Below are 19,787 nucleotides of genomic sequence, written 5' to 3' on the forward strand. Positions count from 1 at the left end.
ATCGGTTCGCTGCACAGGACGCCAATGATCCCTTCGCAACCTTCCACCCCCCTCCCTCCCCTCCGCTCCCCTCCCCTCCCAATCCAGAGTCATTGGCGCCTCTGCCAGTTTGTGGTAAGCAGCATGCAGAGATGCTGGTAGGAAGGACATTAAAAACTGTTTTGCATATAAACGGCTCCAGAACCTGGTAGTGGCGGGGGTGGACTTCTGTTTTTTAAAAAAATTCTATTTTCGCCCCCATCCAACACAACACACAAAAATCTCCCATTGCAGTTCTCATATCAGAAGGAAATCGACCCGCTATCGAAGTAAGTTAGACGATTAATGCGCTTTGGTATATGGTTTGTACACAGGCCTGCAGGCAGTGTCACTTTAAAAATTCACGTAATGAGGGGGTTAGAGGGTTTAAAACGAGAGAAAAAACAAAGTTTATTCTAAAGCATTTTTTCTCCATTTTTGATTTTATTTGGTATTAGAAGTGCGTGTTAACAAATTAGAGCTGTATCAGAAAAAGTTACAAATGATCGCTTTATATTTATTACAAAATATAGTGACTGCGGGAAGAGGTGGTGGAAGAGAGCATGGCAGGGTGCGGGTTGGGGAACCGTGAGGCCCCCGAAAGAAATCATTGTGGGAAGCTCTTAACGTGTTCGTGTAAATTAATTTATCTTTTTTAATCTTATTGAAGCCATAATTCGCTCTAATAATTTGTCTTATGAATTTATCTCGAATCTGTTGAATTATGCTGGTATTCTCACAACTTCAATCTGTTAGCTTTTTTTTGTGTGTGACTGAACGTTTCAGCGTAATATTCATCCCCATCAATGATTGGCTGTAATGTACTGCTGATCTCTAGTTAGACCTCACGAAATATATTTTAATTAGCTCCCCACCCATCCCTTTAATTATTTTCTGCCTTTTATTAAACGCAGTACAAAGGGTAAAAAGGGCCAATGCCTTCATTCTGATGTGTGCCTCCTGGTGCCCAACATAAGATGGCAGCCACACTGTTGTCTGGAACCCACTCTTTCTCACATGCGGGAGAGTCTGGTAGTTAGTGGATTGGCAAGGTAGGGGTAAATTCACATTGTTAATTGTGGGATTATAATAATGCAGTTACTAATAATCTATCCACAGATTTGTATGTGTTTATCAGGGGTCATTAGAGAGTTGACAAAGTTATAAATCTGAAAGCAGTTTAATTTCGACCTTTTTGACACTTTCCTGCAGTTGCTTGAAATTCTGATGTTTCATTTGGGTAACAGTTTTTTTTAATTTGATGAACAATCTCTAGCTATCACATCTTTGGTTTTTGTGGGGGGTTTTTTTGCTGTTGTTTAAATTGACTCTGGTGATTTGTTTGAATTAAATATTTACAATTGGAGATTTACCCCCAAGTGATTATTTTGCATGTATATTTATAAACGTGTCTCTCCATACTCAGTATTCTTAACAGGACAGCAAACTCAAGTGCAGTGATCACTGACGAGGTCAGCACCAGATTTCAGAATGCCGAAACTGGTGAAATGGGCAAATAAATACTGTGATTTAAAGTGGAGAAGTGTACAGTGGTGTATTTTGGAAAGAATGAGAGGTGATGATATGAATTAAAGAGTAACAATTTAAAAGGGGACGTAGGAGCAGTGAGAACTGTTGAATGTCTGTTTTCAATAATTCATACTTGTATGTGAAAGGATTTGGTGCAAATATGAAGGAAATTATATATTTCAGTCACTGTTGTACATTTCTGTGCCCCATGCTCAAGGGAGGTGGGTAAATAGATGGTCATGAGTTTTTTTCCAGGGATAACATTGTTAAAGGACTTTGGTTTTTGGAAGGATGGAAGCTGGTATAAATATTAATGTTGATCAGAAGTCGATATTGTTTTGTACAGCCGCATTGACTAGTGTGGATCTGAATAGCTGGAAAAGGACAGCTTTCCTGATTAGCGATTAAACCGGAACCATAGTGAAAATGTGCTGAATCCTAAGTCAGATCTCAGCTAAGTAATGTTTTGGATTTGGTTAAAAGGTGATAATTGTATGAATTAATGTGCCATGTGAGGTTGTGTTTCTAGTTTAGCATTTTGCTGATGCGGTTTAGGCTTGGAATAGAACGGATACAAGGCTGAAAGATATTTTTCTATTTATGCTACTTATAAGAAATACTGGAATGCCTGGGAGCAGGTCATACTGTGGTCTCTACTGTTGTTTCAGGATAAATTCATTCATTTGTGAGAGATTAATACACGAGAAAAAATAACTACTTTTTTCTTATCTGGCTTTATTGGTGAAGTCTAAATCTGAATTCCTACATAATTGTTTTTGTATTTGATTTCTACATGATGGTTAAATGAGAGAGATAATTAGAGGGAAATAAGTGGAAGAATTGGGTATTTTGGGAATCACCAAGGATTGATTTTGAATAGTGTTGCACAGACCATGCATTAAAAATATTACTTTTGTTGTGGAATCCAACTTTCCTAACTTTTCTGATAATCTGAAAACGTACACAGCAGTTGGTATTTTAGATTTCAAGATGACTTAGATGGGTAGATGAAAGGTCCCTTGTTGTATACATCACACTGGTTGTCAAAAACCAGTGTGATGTATACAACGACACGAGAGGCTGCAGATGCTGGACATCTGGAGCAACACACCCAATGCTGGAGGAACTCCTTGGGTCAGGGGGCATCTATGCAGGGAAATGAACAGTTGATGTTTTGGGTCCAGACCCTTTATGAAGTCAGAACAGTGACTTCTGGTTCTCACGGTGGCATTGCAAGTTTGTAGCTGTCTCGTGTTTTCCTTGTGACTATGTAGGTTTTCTCAAAGGTCTTGGCCGTTGACAGCTACGGGACCACCGTGCGGTTGGGTAGTGGAGGAAATCGGAAGGAATGACAGTTATGTGAGAGAGGTGGTTGATTACAGGGAAATAAACGGGGGAATGGGACTGCTCTGAGAATTCGTGGGCTAAATGGCCTCTTCCCAGACCACACAGGAAATGTGGGGAATATATGAATGTGTAATACCATAAATCTAGAATTAGAAATTTTTCATAAGCATAAGATATTCTGTAGATGCTGGAAATCTTGAGCAACACACACATAAAATGATAGAGGAACTAAGCAAGTCAGGCAGCATCTAGTCATAGTCATACTTTATTTATCCGGAGGGAAATTGGGTTTCCTTACAGTTGCACCAACCAAGAATAGAGTATTAATATAGCAATATAAAACCATAAATAATAATATGTAAATTATGCTATGAAATAAGTCCAGGACCAGCCTATTGGCTCAGGGTGTCTGACCCTCCAAGGGAGGAGTTGTAAAGTTTGATGGCCACAGGCAGGAATGACTTCCTATGATGCTCTGTGTTGCATCTCGGTGGAATGAGTCTCTGGCTGAATGTACTCCTGTGCCCACTCAGTACATTATGTAGTGGATGGGAGACATTGTCCAGGATGGCATGCAACTTGGACAGCATCCTCTTTTCAGACACCGCCGTCAGAGAGTCCAGTTCCATCCCCATAACATCACTGGCCTTACGAATGAGTTTGTTGATTTTGTTGGTGTCTGCTACCCTCAGCCTGCTGCCCCAGCACACAACAGCAAACATGATCGCACTGGCCACCACAGACTCGTAGAACATCCTCAGCATCGTCCGGCAGATGTTAAAGGACCTCAGTCTCCTCAGGAAATAGAGACGGCTCTGACCCTTCTTGTAGACAGCCTCAGTGTTCTTTGACCAGTCCAGTTTATTGTCAATTCGTATCCCCAGGTATTTGTAATCCTCCACTACTGACCCCCTGGATGGAAACAGGGGTCACCGGTGCCTTAGCTCTCCTCAGGTCCATCACCAGCTCCTTAGTCTTTTTCACATTAAGCTGCAGATAATTCTGCTCACACCATGTGACAAAGTTTCCTACTGTAGCCCTGTACTCAGCCTCAGTTCTATGGAAGGAAATAAACAGTTGATATTGTCTCAGCCTGAAACTTCAGCTGTTTATTCCCCTCCCTAGATGTTGCCTGACTTGCAGAGTTCCTCCAGCATTTTGCATGTGTTGGAAAACTTTCAGCGGGTTTACACTTGATTAGATATTTGGAATGGATGTTCTGCGAAGAGAGAAGTGCTTGGAGGGTAACACTCATGTGCATCAGCAATGCGTGCTGATGGTTGCGTCAAAGACTTGCTTTTGCGTTGTGTGTTTCACACCAGCTCAAAGCAATTTTCAATTGGTAAAGTAATCTTGCCGTGTTACAATATCAGAAATATGGCAGAGAGTTTGCACAGAGCAAATTCTACAAAGGAGATTATAGTGGAGAATTAGAATCTTTTGGTAAAGGTGATAGATGGTTTGGAAACGCAAACATGAGGAATTCTGCAGATGCTGGAAAGGTCTCGACGAAGGGTCTCGGACTGAAACGTCGACTGTCCCTCTTCCTAGAGATGCTGCCTGGCCTGCTGCGTTCACCAGCAACTTTGATGTGTGTTACTAGATGGTTTGGACTTGCTTTTCATCTGAGAAGGCAGGTAGGGCTTTGGTGTTACCACTGACCCAATAGACAGCATCTCCAACACTGCTGCATTCCCCTTGTAAGGTACGGGGGTATAAGATTACATTTTTGTGCAACTGGTGTAGAATGTTAAAAGGCATTGAAAGTTACTGAGACATTAGAGAGGAAACAATTCAGTTCACATAGAATGGGGAAATTTAAATGTGAGGCAAGTGTTGGAAAATTGTGCCATGATACTCATTTGTCATGAAGGAGGTAATGCAAAGTCATCCTTGCCAGATGATTAAGCCTAACAGCAGAGATACTCATGTGGATGTTCAAGAGGAGGAATTGGGGGGGGGGGGGGACATAAAGCAGCATTGAATGTAGATAATCTTCATTATTGATTAGAGGGAGAAGATTATATAGTCAATTTGTTACAATTTTTTTTTCTTGCAAAGAATTCCCGTCTCCAAAAGTGGTCACAATTTGAACAGTTTGGATATGTCGGAGAACTGTTGAGTGGGAGGAGGTTACTCATACGGGAAGGGGGAGGGCCCAGAGGGATTTGAAAGCAAGGGTGGCCATTTTAAAAGTGAACTGCTGAATAATTGCAGGCCAAAGGAGTGTTGGAATGGTGGACAGATGGCAGTTTTGTACAGTCCCAGTTTTGTAGAGGATGATGTATGGGGAGGTTGAGCAGGAATGCATTGTCAAGTCTGGAAGAAAGAGGCATGGAAGAGCATGAGTCTGACAATGCTACAAAAGGGGGAATAGAGTTTTAATAATGGTGCAAATGTGCTATCGTAAGTATAATATCAGCAATGGGAGCTGTCCGGCTCAGCTGTAGATATAAAGGTGTGGTCACTGTCTAATGATGGGAATTGAAGATAGTGGCTTCAGGTTGTGTAACAAGAAGTCATGTAAGTATGGAGGAAGGATTGAAGGAGGTGGTGGTAGTGGATGTAACCATGTGCTGTTAGCCTATATCTACAACATAATATGTTCTAGATGGACAACTTGCTAGTGAGAAATAGTAGAGGGCCAAGGACAGATGCATCATGATACTGGAGATGAGAAAAGTACCAGAAAGAGAAGCCTATTGCAGATAATCCCGTGGTTCAGTAGATGAGAATGAAAGCAGGCAAACTGGGCACTGAAAGAGCTTTGCCTGTTGGAAGAGCTTTCGAGTTTTGCTCTAAGTGATGTGACAGTGGTGGTGTGATTATTTCTGCAGGTTGATTGGGAAATAAAGTAAGAACTTGAACTGTACAACGCCTTCTGCATCCATATTGCATTGCAAGTTTTGACAACCAAATTGGTGTCTGTGTTTTGCATAATGTAGTATGACATCAAGTTATTTAATCTGGTGGAGGTATGAGAAGGAAAATATTGGCCTGGATTGTTGAACTTTATGTGCTTATCATGTCTGCGAACTCTGCAGCAATTTGCCCCACTAATATGATTAACTGAATACTGAGGCTTTGGGCCTACTCTAGGCTGATCTGGGGAGTTGGATCTAAGGTTCGGAATGCTGTTGTTGTTGCTCGCTTTTATTGTTTGCATGATTTGTGTGTGTGTGTTTTTTTTCCCTTTTTCTCTGTGCATAGAGAAGGCTAGGGGTTGGTCTTTTTTTTGATAGGATTCTTTCAGGTTTCTTGTTTTGCGACTTCCTGTAAGCAAACAAATCTCAGGGTTGTATAGTTTATACGTTCTTTGATAATAAATGTACTTTGAATCTTGAATCATTTGTATTGTGTTAATGAAATGATTAACATGCTGACAGTTTTGATTAAAATCTTACCCAGTAAGTGCTGCTTATTACAATATTGTTGCATTGTCACCTCAAACTTATTTGTTTAGGCCCTTAGTGATGTGTGAATCCACCATCTCCCCATTTTGTAATTTCCCCTTGGTTAATGCTGATCTGAAAGCAAAATATCTGGAGATTCTGATCCATGATTTGAACAATGAATTTGTTTCTGCTACTGTTGGCACTGCCTGAACTGTTGAGTATGTCCTTTTTCAGTTTTAATCACTGTAAACAGTTTGTCCAGCAGTCTGATTATAAAAAAAATCACTTCTTGTGAAGCCTACATATTCTAATATATTTTATTACATTTCTGCTTATTGCTTTAAAATACTGTTTATTCTTTTCTATGTTTAACAAAACATTAGAGTTTTAGCTGGTTGATTTTATTAAATGAATTGCTGTACTGTTGTTGTTTATTGTTCCTGATTCCCACTATAAGGAGTATTTTGAACTCCTTGCCTCAGTGGTTCTTCCATTAAAGCAGGGGTTCCCAGCCTTTTTCATACCGTTAACCGAGGGGTCCGTGGACCCAGGTTGAGAACCCCTGCATTAAAGGGTCTTTTGGCGATTCATTTTATTCCAAACTTTGGTTCCTCTAAAAATTTGGAATGTTACAGCCTTCTCTGTTTGAACCACAGAACTCTGATCCTTTTATTTAAAATGCCAGTTTAGGGTTATTTAACGGCCTCCAAAACCTAACAAGCTAAATGTGATCACTGTAATATATAGCTCCAAGAAAGTTTGTGAACCCTTTGCAAATATCTTGTTTTCTGTCTTAATTACTCATGAAATGCGGTCTGATCTTTATCTAAGTCACAATAATAGAAAAACATAATCTGCCTGAACTAATAACACACATTATTGTACCTCTCATCAGTACTGAGTACCCTATTTAACTAATCTTAGTCTAGGTTTAAAAAAATTATGGGAACTTCTGGGATAATGTCTCCTACAAAAGCTATTTGGATTCTAATCAATGAGATGAGATTGTGGGTGTGGGTTGGAGAGGTGCCTAGCCCTATTTAAAAAAAGGACACACAAAGTCAGGTTACTGACAAAGCCTGTTCTTCTCAAGAAAGATCTGTTTACGTGCACCATGCCTCGATCAAAACAACTTTCAGAGAACCTTAGAAGAAGAATTGTAGATGTGCATGAAGCTGAAAAAGGCCACAAAACACTTCTAAAGACCTGAGTGTTCATCAGTCCACTGTAAGAGAAATTGTCTACAAATGGAGGAAATTTAGTACTGTTGCTACTCTCCCAAGGAGTGGGCGTCCTGCAGAGATGACACCAAGAGCACAATGTGCAATGCTGAAGGAGGTGTCAAAGAAGCCAAGGGTAACAGCAAAAGACCTACAGAAATCTCTAGAACTTGCTAAAGTCTCTGTTTATGTCTCCACTAGAAGAAAATCACTGAACAGGAATGGTGTTCATGGAAGGACACCATGGAGGAAAACACTGCTGTCCAAAAAAAAAATTGCTGCGTGTCTCAAGTTTGCAAAAGACCACCTGGATTTCCACAACGCTTCTGGGACAATGTTCTGTGGACAGCTAAGAGAAAAGTTGAACTTTTTGGCAGAAATGCACACCACTATGTTTGGAGGATAAAGGGCACTGCACACCAACACCAAAACCTCATCCCTACTGTGAAGCATGGTGGAAGGAGCATCATGGTTTGGGGCTGCTTTGCTGCCTCAGGACCTGGACAGCTTGCAGTCGTTGAGGGAACAATTAATTCAAAATTGTTATCAAGACATTTTAATGGAGAATGTCAGGGTAGTGGTCTGTCACCTGAAGCATAATAGAAGGTGGATGATGCTACAAGACAATGATCCAGAACACAAGGGTAAATCAACAACAGAATGGTTTAAAGATAAAAAAAATTGTGTTTTGGAATGGGCAAATCAGAGTCCAGACCTTAACCCAATTGTGATGCTGTGGTATGACCTGAAAGGGGCTGTTCATACAAGGTATCCCAGAAATATTGATGGAACTGAAACAATTTTGTATGGAGGAATGGTCTAAAATTCCTCTTTACTGTTGTGCAAGTCTGATCAGTAGCTACAGGAAATGTTTGGTGGAGGTTATTCCTGCTAAAAGAGGTTCTACCAGTTATTAAATACAAGGGTTCACAATCTTTTTCCACCCTGGACTGTGAATGATTAAACAATGTGTAATGTTACATGAAAAGTACAATCGTTTGTGTGTTATTACTTTAGGCAGATTGTGTTTCTCTATTATTGTGAATTAGAAGAAGATCAGGGCACATTTTATGAGTAATTAATGCAGAAAACTGGGTAATTTGCAAAGGGTTCACAAACTTTTTCTTGCAACTGAGTGTATGTGTATTAAATGATTCAGCCTGTTCATTGCATTTATTGTTCTGGAATTGCCATGGGATTAGTTTTCTTTTAATGTGGTAATTAATTTTTCATGGGCTCAAGTTGCCACAAAGCAATTCTTTTTGAAGCCCGGGATTTTCCTCTCCTTCATAGCCATCTATACAAAAACATATGTAAATTGGGGTGTGGTTAGACAGGATGTTTTGTATTTGATCAGAAGACAAAATAGTGGCTAGCTGGCGAAGGTGAATTTATGATGATGTTACTGTATAGAATTGCAGATGAGGTACAGCTCAGAAACAGAGTTTGCTTCGTAATTCTACAGGCTGATCTGATCTTGGCCTCAAATCTCTGGAACTCTGGTCCTCTGCCCCGTTCATCCTTGGTTCCGTAGTCCCAGGCCAGCATGGTCGCTGGGTCTCTTGTTTTTCCATGATCGTGCCCTATCTGACTATTGGGCGCAGTGGCTCCGCTCCCAGAACAGGTCTCGTGCCTGGGTCTCTAGCCCCTAGTGTTAGTAAATCTGGTTCCAGAGCTCCTGGTCTTGCCCAGCATCAGGTGGACCACAAGGTCCTAGAACTGGGGTTGTATACACTGGAATTTAGAAGGATGAGAGGGGATCTGATAGAAACATATAAGATTATTAGGGGATTGGACAAGCTAGAGGCAGGAAACATGTTCCCGATGTTGGGGGAGTCCAGAACCAGAAGCCATAGTTTAAGAATAAGGGGTAGACAATTTAGAACGGAGTTAAGGAAAAACTTTTTCACACAGGGAGTTGTAGTTCTGTGGAATGCTCTGCCTCAGAAGGCAGTGGAGGCCAATTCTCTGGATTCTTTCAAGAAAGAGTTAGAGCGCTTAAAGATAGCGGAGTGAAGGGATATGGGGAGAAGGCAGGAAAAGGGTACTGATTGTGGATGATCAGCCATGATCACAGTGAATGGTGGTGCTGGCTCGAAGGGCTGAATGGCCTCCTCCTGCACCTATTGTCTATAACTGCAGTGGATGGGACTGGTGAGCTGGACCAGGAATTGGGTGGCACTGGGCATTAAGTGGAAGGTGAGAGGAGTCAAGTACTCTTTAAATCACTTAAACTCAGCAGTGCTCCTGGCTGTTGTTCCCTTCTAATTCAGTAATGATGCCTGCAGGTGCTCCTTTTAAGGAGCTGTGACTGTCCTGGGGACTCCTAGTCCTACCCTCCAGGTATCTAAATGCGGAGAAGTTTCAAACATCTGAGGGGACTTGGGAGTCCTCATGCAAGACTCCCAGAAGGTTAATTTACAGGTTGCGTCTGTGGTAAAGAAGGCAAATGTAATGTTGGCATTTATTTCAAGGGGAATAGAACATTTAAAAAAAAAGGAGATAATGCTGAGCCTTTATAAGACACTAGTCAGGCCACACTTGGAGTATTGTCAACAGTTTTGGGCTCCATATCTCAGAGAGGATGTGTTGCCATTGGAGAGAGTCCAGACGAGGTTCATGAGGATGATTCTGGGAATGAAGGGGTTAACGTGAAGAGCGTTTGGCGACTTTGGGCCTGTACTCTCAGGAATTTAGAAGAATACGGGGAGATCTCATTGAAACCTACTGAATATTGGAAGGAATAGATGGATGGATGTGGAGAAGATGTTTGCTGTAGTGGGGTTTTTGGAAGTGGGGGGCACAGCCTCAAAATTGAGGGGCCACCCTTTAGAAGAGAGTAAGGGGGAATTTTTTTAGCCAGAGAGTAGTAAATGTGGAAGGCTCTGCCAGAGACTGTGGTGGAGGTCAAGTCCGTGGGTGTATTCAAGGCGGAAGTTGATTGTTTCCTGATCGCTCAGAGCATCAAAGGATATGGCGAGAAGGCAGGTGTATGGGGTTGAGAGTGGGATTTGGGATCAGCCATGATGGAATGGCGGAGCAGACTTGATGGGTTCAAAGGCCTAATTCTGCTCCTATCTCTTATGGTCTTGTCTACATGTATATGGGATACTTAGTGCTTGTAACGGCAATGGTGTTTAGGGCAGCAATGAAGGTCCTCCGTCTCTGGCGGTGTCCGGGGCTTCCTTCATCGTGTCACTAGCTTCCTTTCGGTTTTCACTACTGTAGTCATGCAAGTCCCGCCTGGAGACTTGGGGAATACTGTCACACTCAGATGTAGAAGGATTCTGTGTTGCTGTTTCTGTAACAGTTTTGTTTTACCAGTCAGGGTCTGAACCCCCACACCTGGAGGACCGGTGGACCACTCTTAGTCTGGCCTCTGCACTTTGACCTGTTTGGCATTGGTGACCCTTCCAAGGGTCAAAGAATAAAGCCCTGACTCCAGCCAGCATAGCTCTCTGGGTCACTGAGGCACACAAGTCTCCAAACCACAGCCCATGTTATCTTTTCAAATGTGGAAAATCCTGTACCATATGGGGTTGTTGACTGCCTGATGGTAAAGTTCTTCAAAATCTCGCAGAGTTCAAAAGGTGGCTTCCAACTCCTGGAAACTCCAATGAAAAATATTGCCCACCCTGTTCAGCCATTCCCCACAATGGCCCCAATTGGTGTTTAAGCTCCATTCAATCTGTCTAGTCTTTTTTGAACTCAGTCATTCACAAGTTATTTGTATCAAGTTTACTGATAATTTAGAACTGATGTTAATGTAACATAGCACCAAATATTAAGAGAATAGATTAGCTGTAGATTGGAACACTGTTCTACATTGAAAGTTGGTAAGTTCTAGGATTTTAAAGATGCTTAGCTGCCTTTAGCAATCTGAATTAGTGCTTCATTGGGTTTCTAATTGGCTTTGTCAGAAAGCTTGTGTCATACACTATGAAAGTAGTTTCATGGAGACACATAATGAAGAATGCATTTTTCAACACAGCCTGGAGGAACAAGATTTTTCTCATAAGCATTTTTTAATCTCTTCTGATGGCCCAGTAAAGTTCTGTGTAACTAAACCACCCAGATGGGAAGATATCAGGTTAAAGCTCAGAAATTACAAAATAACTTGCTCGTGGCAAATGTGGATTAGGAAAGGCAAATTACAAAGTTGTTCGTTTACTTGATTTCACAAGGGTTTGAAATACTTATTTTGAGTTGGCAAACAATGGACTCTCTGGAATCTTCATGTTGCAATGTTGTTAAAAATAGTTACAGGACAATTGTGCTAAACATGATTTATATTCCATTGAGGAGCAATGTCAAGCCTATTATTGTGTATAAGTCAGCATAGATGTTTGGGAGTTGCTGCCTTTCAGCCTCTCAACCGTGTAATATATATTTATGTGTGTGTATGTATATATGTGTGTGTGTGTGTGTGTGTGTGTGTGTGTGTGTGTGTATGTATATATATATATATATATATATATACACACACACACACGCAAAATAACAATCTACGTATTGAAGTGTCATAGTGTAAATCCAACAGATTTCTTTGTGATAATTTCTCCCTCTTCTGGAAAGAAAGCATTTTGCCTCTTTTTCTTTTAAAGAATAAGGAAAGTTTTCATCAAGTCACTTGATCTATTAGACCAGGGGCTCCAAACCTCTTTAATACCATTAAGCAAGGGGTCCATGGACCCTGGGCTGGGAACTCCTGTATTAGACCATGTTGGGTACCTAGTATGGTAATTGCCTAAAAAGAAGAGAGCTACTGCTCTGTTTTGATTTGGTTGGATAGGAAATTATTACTCCCACCTTTTAGACTGGCCCAAGGTCACAAAACCAAATAAAACTTTTTAAACCACATTGCCAATTCTATTCATTTAAGTAAGTAATGGCATTAGTGCATTCATAGTGCCTTAAGTTATCTTTTCAGTTTGTCATTGATGTGTGAACAATTTTGCACACAGCAATATCCCATAAAGAGCAGTGAGTTCATGACCAAAAAAAAAAATTAACAAATCCGATTAAGGGATGAATATTTTCTGGAATTCTCCTGCTACGAGTTTAATAGCTCCAAGGAATCCCTTGCATCCACCTGGGAGGGCAGGTAGGAACTTCAGTTAACTTCTCAGCTGAAAGATGACATCTCCAACAGTATGATACTTATTCAGTGGTGTATCGAGCTGCAAGTTATTTTCTGTAATGTGACCCATAACTTAGGTGACAGACCTACTACTGACTGAGTTAAGTGTGAAGCTGTAACATTCAAAATAACAATAGACCTTCTGAAATTATAGTCGTAAGGGGATAGAGCACTGAAACAGGTAATCAAATCCAGTCACCACCTACTTTCTCATCAAATTTTATTTTATTTTGAGACTCAGCAAGGTAACAGGTCCTTCTGGCCCAACAGGCCTGTGCTGCCCACATGCACCCAGGTGGCCAACTAACCTACTAACCCTTATGCCCTTGGGATGTGAGAGCAAAAGTGGAGTCAGCAGAGGAACCCCACGGGGTCATGGGGAAAACATGCAGGCAGCAGCGGGAATTGAACCCTGGTTGCTCGCACTGTGAGGGATTACACTAGCCAAGTTCTACTCCCCATCTGCACACCGGGGAAAACTCGGTGGCCAGTTGCCTTACAAACCTGTAAATCTTTGGGATGCGGGAAGTAATTGGAGGAAACCCAACAGTCACAGGGAGAACGTACAAACTTCTCACTTAACAGCTCCCTTGGGCTGTACTCTACCTTTAGCGCTGCCCAATCGGTCAGCCTTAACCTAGGGGAAAGTGATCTCACTTTTGATTTTCTACATAAGTTTGGGAATTCTTATACTGGCCATCACAATGAATATTTGACATCTTAGCTCATCACGAAACGCTTAAATTTAGGGACGAGGATGAAGTTTTCCTCATACTGATGCATTCCATTAACAATCAACATAATATGTCTGATATTTACTGGAATTTTTCCAGTACACTTTTCATAAGGAATCTGAATTCGTGCTTCATTGGATTTCTGTACTGCTTTTTAAAAATCAATTAGCATAAATTTAACCCAAGCTGAATTTAATTTACTGACGCTGATGTAAGAAGTTACAGTGAAAACCTTCAGCCATCAGTTGTCAAAACATAACCATTGGCTATTTTTTTGGACAGCTTTCATCCAGGAAGGAGGAAAACTATGTGATATTTTCAAAAATGTACATAGTTTTCATCTTGAACTTTTAGCACGTGTCGACAGATCTGCAAAGGATAGAGGGGTTCTTTATTGACTCATTTACTCCTTCCAAATGTCAAGTTTTAAACAACTTTTGCTATTTTTTTAGCACACATGGTAAGTATATGATTCATATGAATTTTTTAAAATTGAGATACAGCACGGAATGGGTCCTTTGAGCCACGTTGCCAAGCAATTCCTCCGATTTAACCCTAGCCTAATCATCGGACAATTTACAATGACCGATTAACCTACCAACTGGTTTGTCTTTGTACTGTGGGAGGAAATGGGAGCACCCGGAGGAAACCCACACGGTCACAGGGAAAACACATAAACTCCTTATAGGCAGCGGCGGGAATTGAACCCTGGTCACCTCTACGACAAAGCTAGCGACTATCTATAAATCAATCTCTCCTTACGTTTTTAAACATAAATGAGAAAGTATTCCAATGTACTATCCAACATCTATTCTTCCTCCAGCATAACTCAAGAAGTTCACTAAAGTCCTTCGGGGAAGACATCTGCATCTTTGCATGAGGTGGCCTGTATCTGATTTTAGGAGCACCATTGTTGATTTTTAAAATGACCTAGCGCACTACTCAGGAGTTTAGTGGACAGACCATAGACAAAGGCTTTGCCAGTGATGTCTGCCTTTCACAAGCCAATAATAAAGCTTAATATAACCTTGATTTTGTACATTGAATTTAAAGCCATGGATTCTGATTGCTTTTTTTTCAGTAGCCCTGTCAATTCTGGTCCTGAATGTACTGTTTTTGAAAATGCTTAATTCCTTTTATCTGTGAGACAGCAAAGATGTTTTCAGAGTTTTTTTGGCTAGAAAAGTTCTTGTGTTGTTTTCTGATGTGCAAACTGTTTGACAAGGTCAGAGAAACTTCATTCCATTGAAGAAGGTTTTTTATTCTCTGGTAACTGATTAATGTCAATAGTTGAAGGAGATCTTTGGGCAAAGCAGACTCTTCCTAGTATTGGGCATTGTGGCACATGAAAGAACAGGTTTCTTCTCTGCTCATGATGACCTTCCTGCCATCAAGGGAAGCTTGAGAACAACTACACGTGTATGAGGTAACTGATAGCATATTGTGGTGTTTAGTTTGACATTCGGTAAAGAATTACAAGCTTAATATTTAATATTCAATATTTAATTCAATTACACAATGCATTATCTAGTAGCTTGACAGACTGAGCTGTATCACGAGTTTGGTATCTTATTCTTTTTTTTTACTCATTATTTCTAATGTTACCTCTATTTGGAGCAAGAGATTTAGTTTGTGAAATGTTTACGTTATTGAATAAGAATCAGGTTTAATATCACCAGTGTGTGTTGTGAATTTTACAGCAGCAGTACTATAAAATACATGAATTTTAGAACTGGAAAAGTTGGAGAAAAGTGCTGATGAAGGGTCTTGGCTCGAAACGTTGACTGTTTATTCCTCTCTATAGATGTTGCCTAACCTGCTGAATTCCTCCAGTATTGTGTGTGTGTACTGATGACATATGTTCATTGGTTAGATAAATTGGTACAATGAGATTCGCCATTGATAGGTTCTTATTTAAAACATACGCTGCCTTCATACTTCATTTAAGGCTGGAAAGTGAGAACTTTTATGTCCTGTCAACGATGTGAAATAAGACATCCATGTTTGTAGGCTGTAAGGTTAATTGAAGGATCTAGAAAAATATCTGGACATTTAGAAATCTATCTTCAGAAGCTGGCTGTTTTTGGACAGGATTCACTATCTCCAATGAAAATGTATGAGAAGTTAAAATGATAGACTGCTGTCAATAGAAAGATGCTTCAAGTTGTGGCCGTTACTTTTACAGGTGAATTAATTCCTGCAAACCAGATGATCATGCGTTAATAAGATGATTTATTTTTAGCACTGATTTGATACATTCTGGTCATTTTTGCGGGGAGTTTCAAAGTCTAGCATAGAGGGAGAGTTGCTTAAAGTTGAAATTGTTGTACAGTCATTAAATAATATTAAAACCAGATATGAAGGAGGCCCTGCCCCATGTAATAGTATCAGTGAGATATGGTGCAATCAGGTAGAGAAAACTTGACAGATTTATAGTAGGTTTTAGGTTTGACTTCCTGATGAACCAGAGTTATCCTGCATGAAGACGAAAGAAGTGATAATATTATCAGCAGCTGCTATAGATTTTCAAGTCCCTTCATATTTCCAATCATCGCTTATTTCTCTACTTGTTTTGACAGTAATATGTTTTGATTTTTCAGGCCAAATGGGCCTTCTGTTTTGCAGTAAGATAAATAAATTAAGCCTCTACCCCTAAAGCCAGTCACCAGGAGGTGCTAGCTGTCACCACGACTAAAGTGTCACGAGTATGTGTGCTGCCAGAGCAAGATCCCACATGATGTTATCCATTAATGAAGCAAAAATTGTAAAATAGGTGGTGAAAACTATATTAATGCCTAATTTTAAAAAATCAGTAATCTGTTGTGATTAAATATTCATTAAGAAAATGGAAACTGCATAACTTACTGATATTCAAATTAGTAAATTGTTTTCATTCCTGAAGCTCTTTCAAAGACGAATTTTTTCGTGCTGTCTGAGATAATTTTGTTGTTTTCTAAACAAACGTTTCCGTACTGAGACAAAAAAATAAGTATTTGCTGCTTCACCACAAAATTTGCTTTGCAACAATGCCATTACGAATTCATCGACAGTAAATTATTAGGAAATTAAACACGCGTTGAGATTATGACAGTGGCGTTCTCAATACCTAATGTGCCCATGTAAAAGATACTACTTAAAAATGCCACCTCCGCGAAGATTTGAGACTTTTAAGGACGGAGCATTTGTGATGTGCGAAACTTTTGATTTGAACAAAACAATGTAGCGTGAATTCAATGCGGGGGGGGGGGGGTGAGAACTACCAGTTATTAATAATTGACATTTACGTCGTAACATTCTCCCACGCCTCAAACGCTCAAGCCCCCCTTCCACGTCTGTATTTATTAAGGGATATCCAGAATAGAGTGTACTTCTCCAGTGTCATTTGATTGTTTAGTTGACCCCCCCCCCCGTCCCACCCACCTGCCCCCGAACACATGCACACAGGTCTGTCATCACACACACATACACAGGGGATCTAATCCTCGCAGGCACACAACACACACACACACACACGCGTACAGAGCTGTGGAAAGACGGTGCAACCTCTAATCTGGTTCTCCAGTGTCAGCCCGCTGTTCCTGCTCCTTGAACTTGGAGAAGGGGGAAGATGCGGGCGGCCAGTTGGAGGTCGGTGGGCAGTGCGGCATGCGAGCGCTGGCGGTGGTGGAGGGTGGGTTAGGTTGGGGTGGGAGAAGAAGCCGTGCACAAAAAAAAAGCGGCGGCGCTGTGCGTGTGCGTGCTCCTCTCCCACAATCCGTACCCGACCCGCGGGGACGCGCAAACACCCCCCCCATGCAAATGTGTACGGGAGGAGGAGGAGAGAAAAAAAAAACACAGGGCTGATCCCAACAGCCCGAAAACGGGGCGGAATTTTATTTTGTTTTTTTTTGCAGGTGGGGTCTGGGCAGAAAATGCTTTAAATATTAAAAAAAGAAAGGGAAAAAAAGGGGAAAAACGGCGTGACGTAAGGTGTTTTCTGGCTTTGGAAGTGTATGACGTCATATGCAATAGAGTCCTATAGAAAAATGGTGTCTTTTTACACGGGCAGTAGAGTGACTGAAAGTTATTTGGATTCACAAAATCCTGGGTGATGCATTGGTGATTTAGAGTAATGCTCTCTCAAAAATGGATGTAGAGAAAGAGTCTGGACGAAGATTGGTCTGTAGTTTTTTGTAACGTAACGAGTTTTTGTGCCATATTAAAGCAAAGAGAGAGTGAGAGGATCTCTGTGCAGCTACTAGTAGTAATATCGAGGGGAGGGGGAGACGAGTCACCGTGTGACTGAGGCTGAAATGGCCTCTTGTTTTTATTTTATTTTTTGAGTAGTGACTTCCTGTTTGATTTTGAGGGTCAGTGGGGGTGGGAGGAGGGGGACTTTATTAAAAAAAATTTGTTTCCACCTCCCCTCTCCGCACCCCCCCCCCCGCCTCCCTCGTTTGTGTGTGTGTGTGTGTGTGTGTGTTTTTTTCCAGCTACGGTTCCAAGTTGTGAGGGAAGTGGCTGAAGTGAGGGGCTGGGATGTGTTTACAGTGTCTGCGGGAGGAAGCGCTGCTTCCCGCTGGCCTCTGCCATCCCACCGCCAGGCTCTTCGGCCTAGTCCTGCCTCCTCACCCAAAACAAAACATTTAGAAATCGCCTCTTCTCTTCTCGCCTCGCCTCCGTGTGATTTTTTTCCCTCTCTCTCTCTCTCTCCCTCGTTTTATTTTGAGGGGAGACGTACCTCAGAGACGAGCGGAAAAGCCGAATACCGAAGGATTGGATTTGTGCTTTTCGAACTCACGCCTAGCGACGAGAGAGCTGGGCACAAAAAAAATTGTCCGTGTTTACAAACCTCTGGCGCCTAAAATATGCAGCTTAAAATCAGGAAATCGAAACTTCACCTTTCCGTTTTGATTTTTAGTTTTGCATGAAAGCTCTCCCGCCCTCATTGATGTGTAATTGTATTAAAATAATTTCAAATCTTGCTGGGTGAAAGCTCGCTTCGGTTCACATTATTTGGACCAGGCGCCCACTTGGTCCTAAGTCTTTGATGCTTTTAAAAGTGTTTACAGAAAATTGAATTCCAGCACTGTTTGCGTCGCGATTTCCCCCTTTTATTAGATGTAACCGGTCACTTAACGGAAGAGCCAATTATCCGTATTTGTAACACAGCAGGTCTGAAGGTGCCTCGACAGCAGAAGTCTCATTCAAGTTGCTTTTTTAAAAACGGACCACGAGTTATGAAGTTATTCTAAAATTGTAATTTTTGTAACCTTATGGGATGAAAATGCACTTAAACACGATTAAAATATAATTTTACGAAGGAGGGATCCCGGTGGGACGGCTTCATTAAAATTCATATTTGCATAAGAGTTGTAAATGTCTTTGAATTGATAAATGGACGTTTATGAATCTATTATGTTAAAGGAACTTCAAATTCATCTTCAAAGAAGTTAGTGCTAAACATGATATGTTTACATTTGAAGTTCGTTGTGTTCCTGCAGTCAGTGCCTCCGTCTCATAAATGTAAACTGGTTATTTGTATAAGTTGATGCTGTTTTCGGGGGGGGGGGACGTGCACATTCATACGGTTAAATTTAATATCTAGGCAATACACATATAATGTTTCATTATAAAATATATTATTTGAATTGGCTGTAGGTTAAACACTGGTGTAGCGTTACATATAGGTCTGGTTCTCTTCTGTTTATAGCGCACATTTTGTAGAAGGCGGTATGACAATGAGGACCTCTCAGACGATGACATAGCCAGCATGAGGACTTTTGATGTGGAGGAAAAGCTTAGTAGTGACTCATACAATTCAAGTTACGTGCAGTTTATGAAAGGAAAAGGTAAGAATTGTAAGAGAGGTGTTCTTTGTTTTTAAAATGTCTGTGTATCCCGTCCAGATTGCGAGTGCAGCAGCAGTACTGCGGCTTGGCTGGTCAGTGGGCTCTGCCTCTCGAATTTCCCGCCGTTCAGGCAAGGGATGAGTTTGACGAGTTTCGTCATGGTCTCAAATTCGCCTGTTATTTACTGTGTATAAAAATATTTTGTTAGGTAAACCATTTCAAAATGAAATGTCATTCGAACCAGAGGGAAGTCGTTGGGAGACGTGTATTTTAATTTAAAAAAACGCTTGCCTGGAAAGGGGAAAATCTAATGTTCTGTATGTAGCTGTGTGGATTGTAAATGATCGTAACCTGGCCACAAAATAAAATAACCTCAAGTAGACCTGCTGATATCGTTTTATTTTCTTTTGTAATTTGCATGTTGTTATCTGACCCGTTTAGATTTACAGAATTTTATTTAACAGGGATTTGGCCAGTGTTAGATGGGAGCGGGGTATAGGGCGGGGGTGGGAAAGAACGAATCACAGCCAATGTCAATTGTTATTTTAAACAAATGGAAGCCAACTTGTATT

The 19,787-nt window shown here is 40.9% G+C and overlaps 1 protein-coding gene across 12 annotated transcripts in view; it reads left to right on the forward strand.

The window, feature by feature from the left end:
- The window catches only part of kdm2bb (lysine (K)-specific demethylase 2Bb), a 245,450-nt gene that overhangs the window by 4,285 nt on the left and 221,378 nt on the right, over positions 1-19,787 (forward strand). For 4 of the 12 annotated variants that reach the window (XM_072247787.1, XM_072247789.1, XM_072247790.1 and 1 more), the window contains exons 1-2: positions 10-114; positions 19,077-19,215. In XM_072247787.1, coding sequence (XP_072103888.1) covers positions 25-114; positions 19,077-19,215 — 229 coding nt within the window. In that variant the 5' untranslated portion in view covers positions 10-24. Of the gene's footprint in view, positions 1-9; positions 115-224; positions 309-942; positions 1,071-16,946; positions 17,012-17,318; positions 17,543-19,076; positions 19,216-19,787 lie in introns of those variants that run through there. The other 8 variants (XM_072247791.1, XM_072247792.1, XM_072247793.1 and 5 more) reach the window with 7 other exon arrangements.

This window comes from Mobula birostris, chromosome 31, assembly GCF_030028105.1.
Source record: "Mobula birostris isolate sMobBir1 chromosome 31, sMobBir1.hap1, whole genome shotgun sequence".
NCBI classification, from domain to species: Eukaryota; Metazoa; Chordata; class Chondrichthyes; order Myliobatiformes; family Myliobatidae; genus Mobula; species Mobula birostris.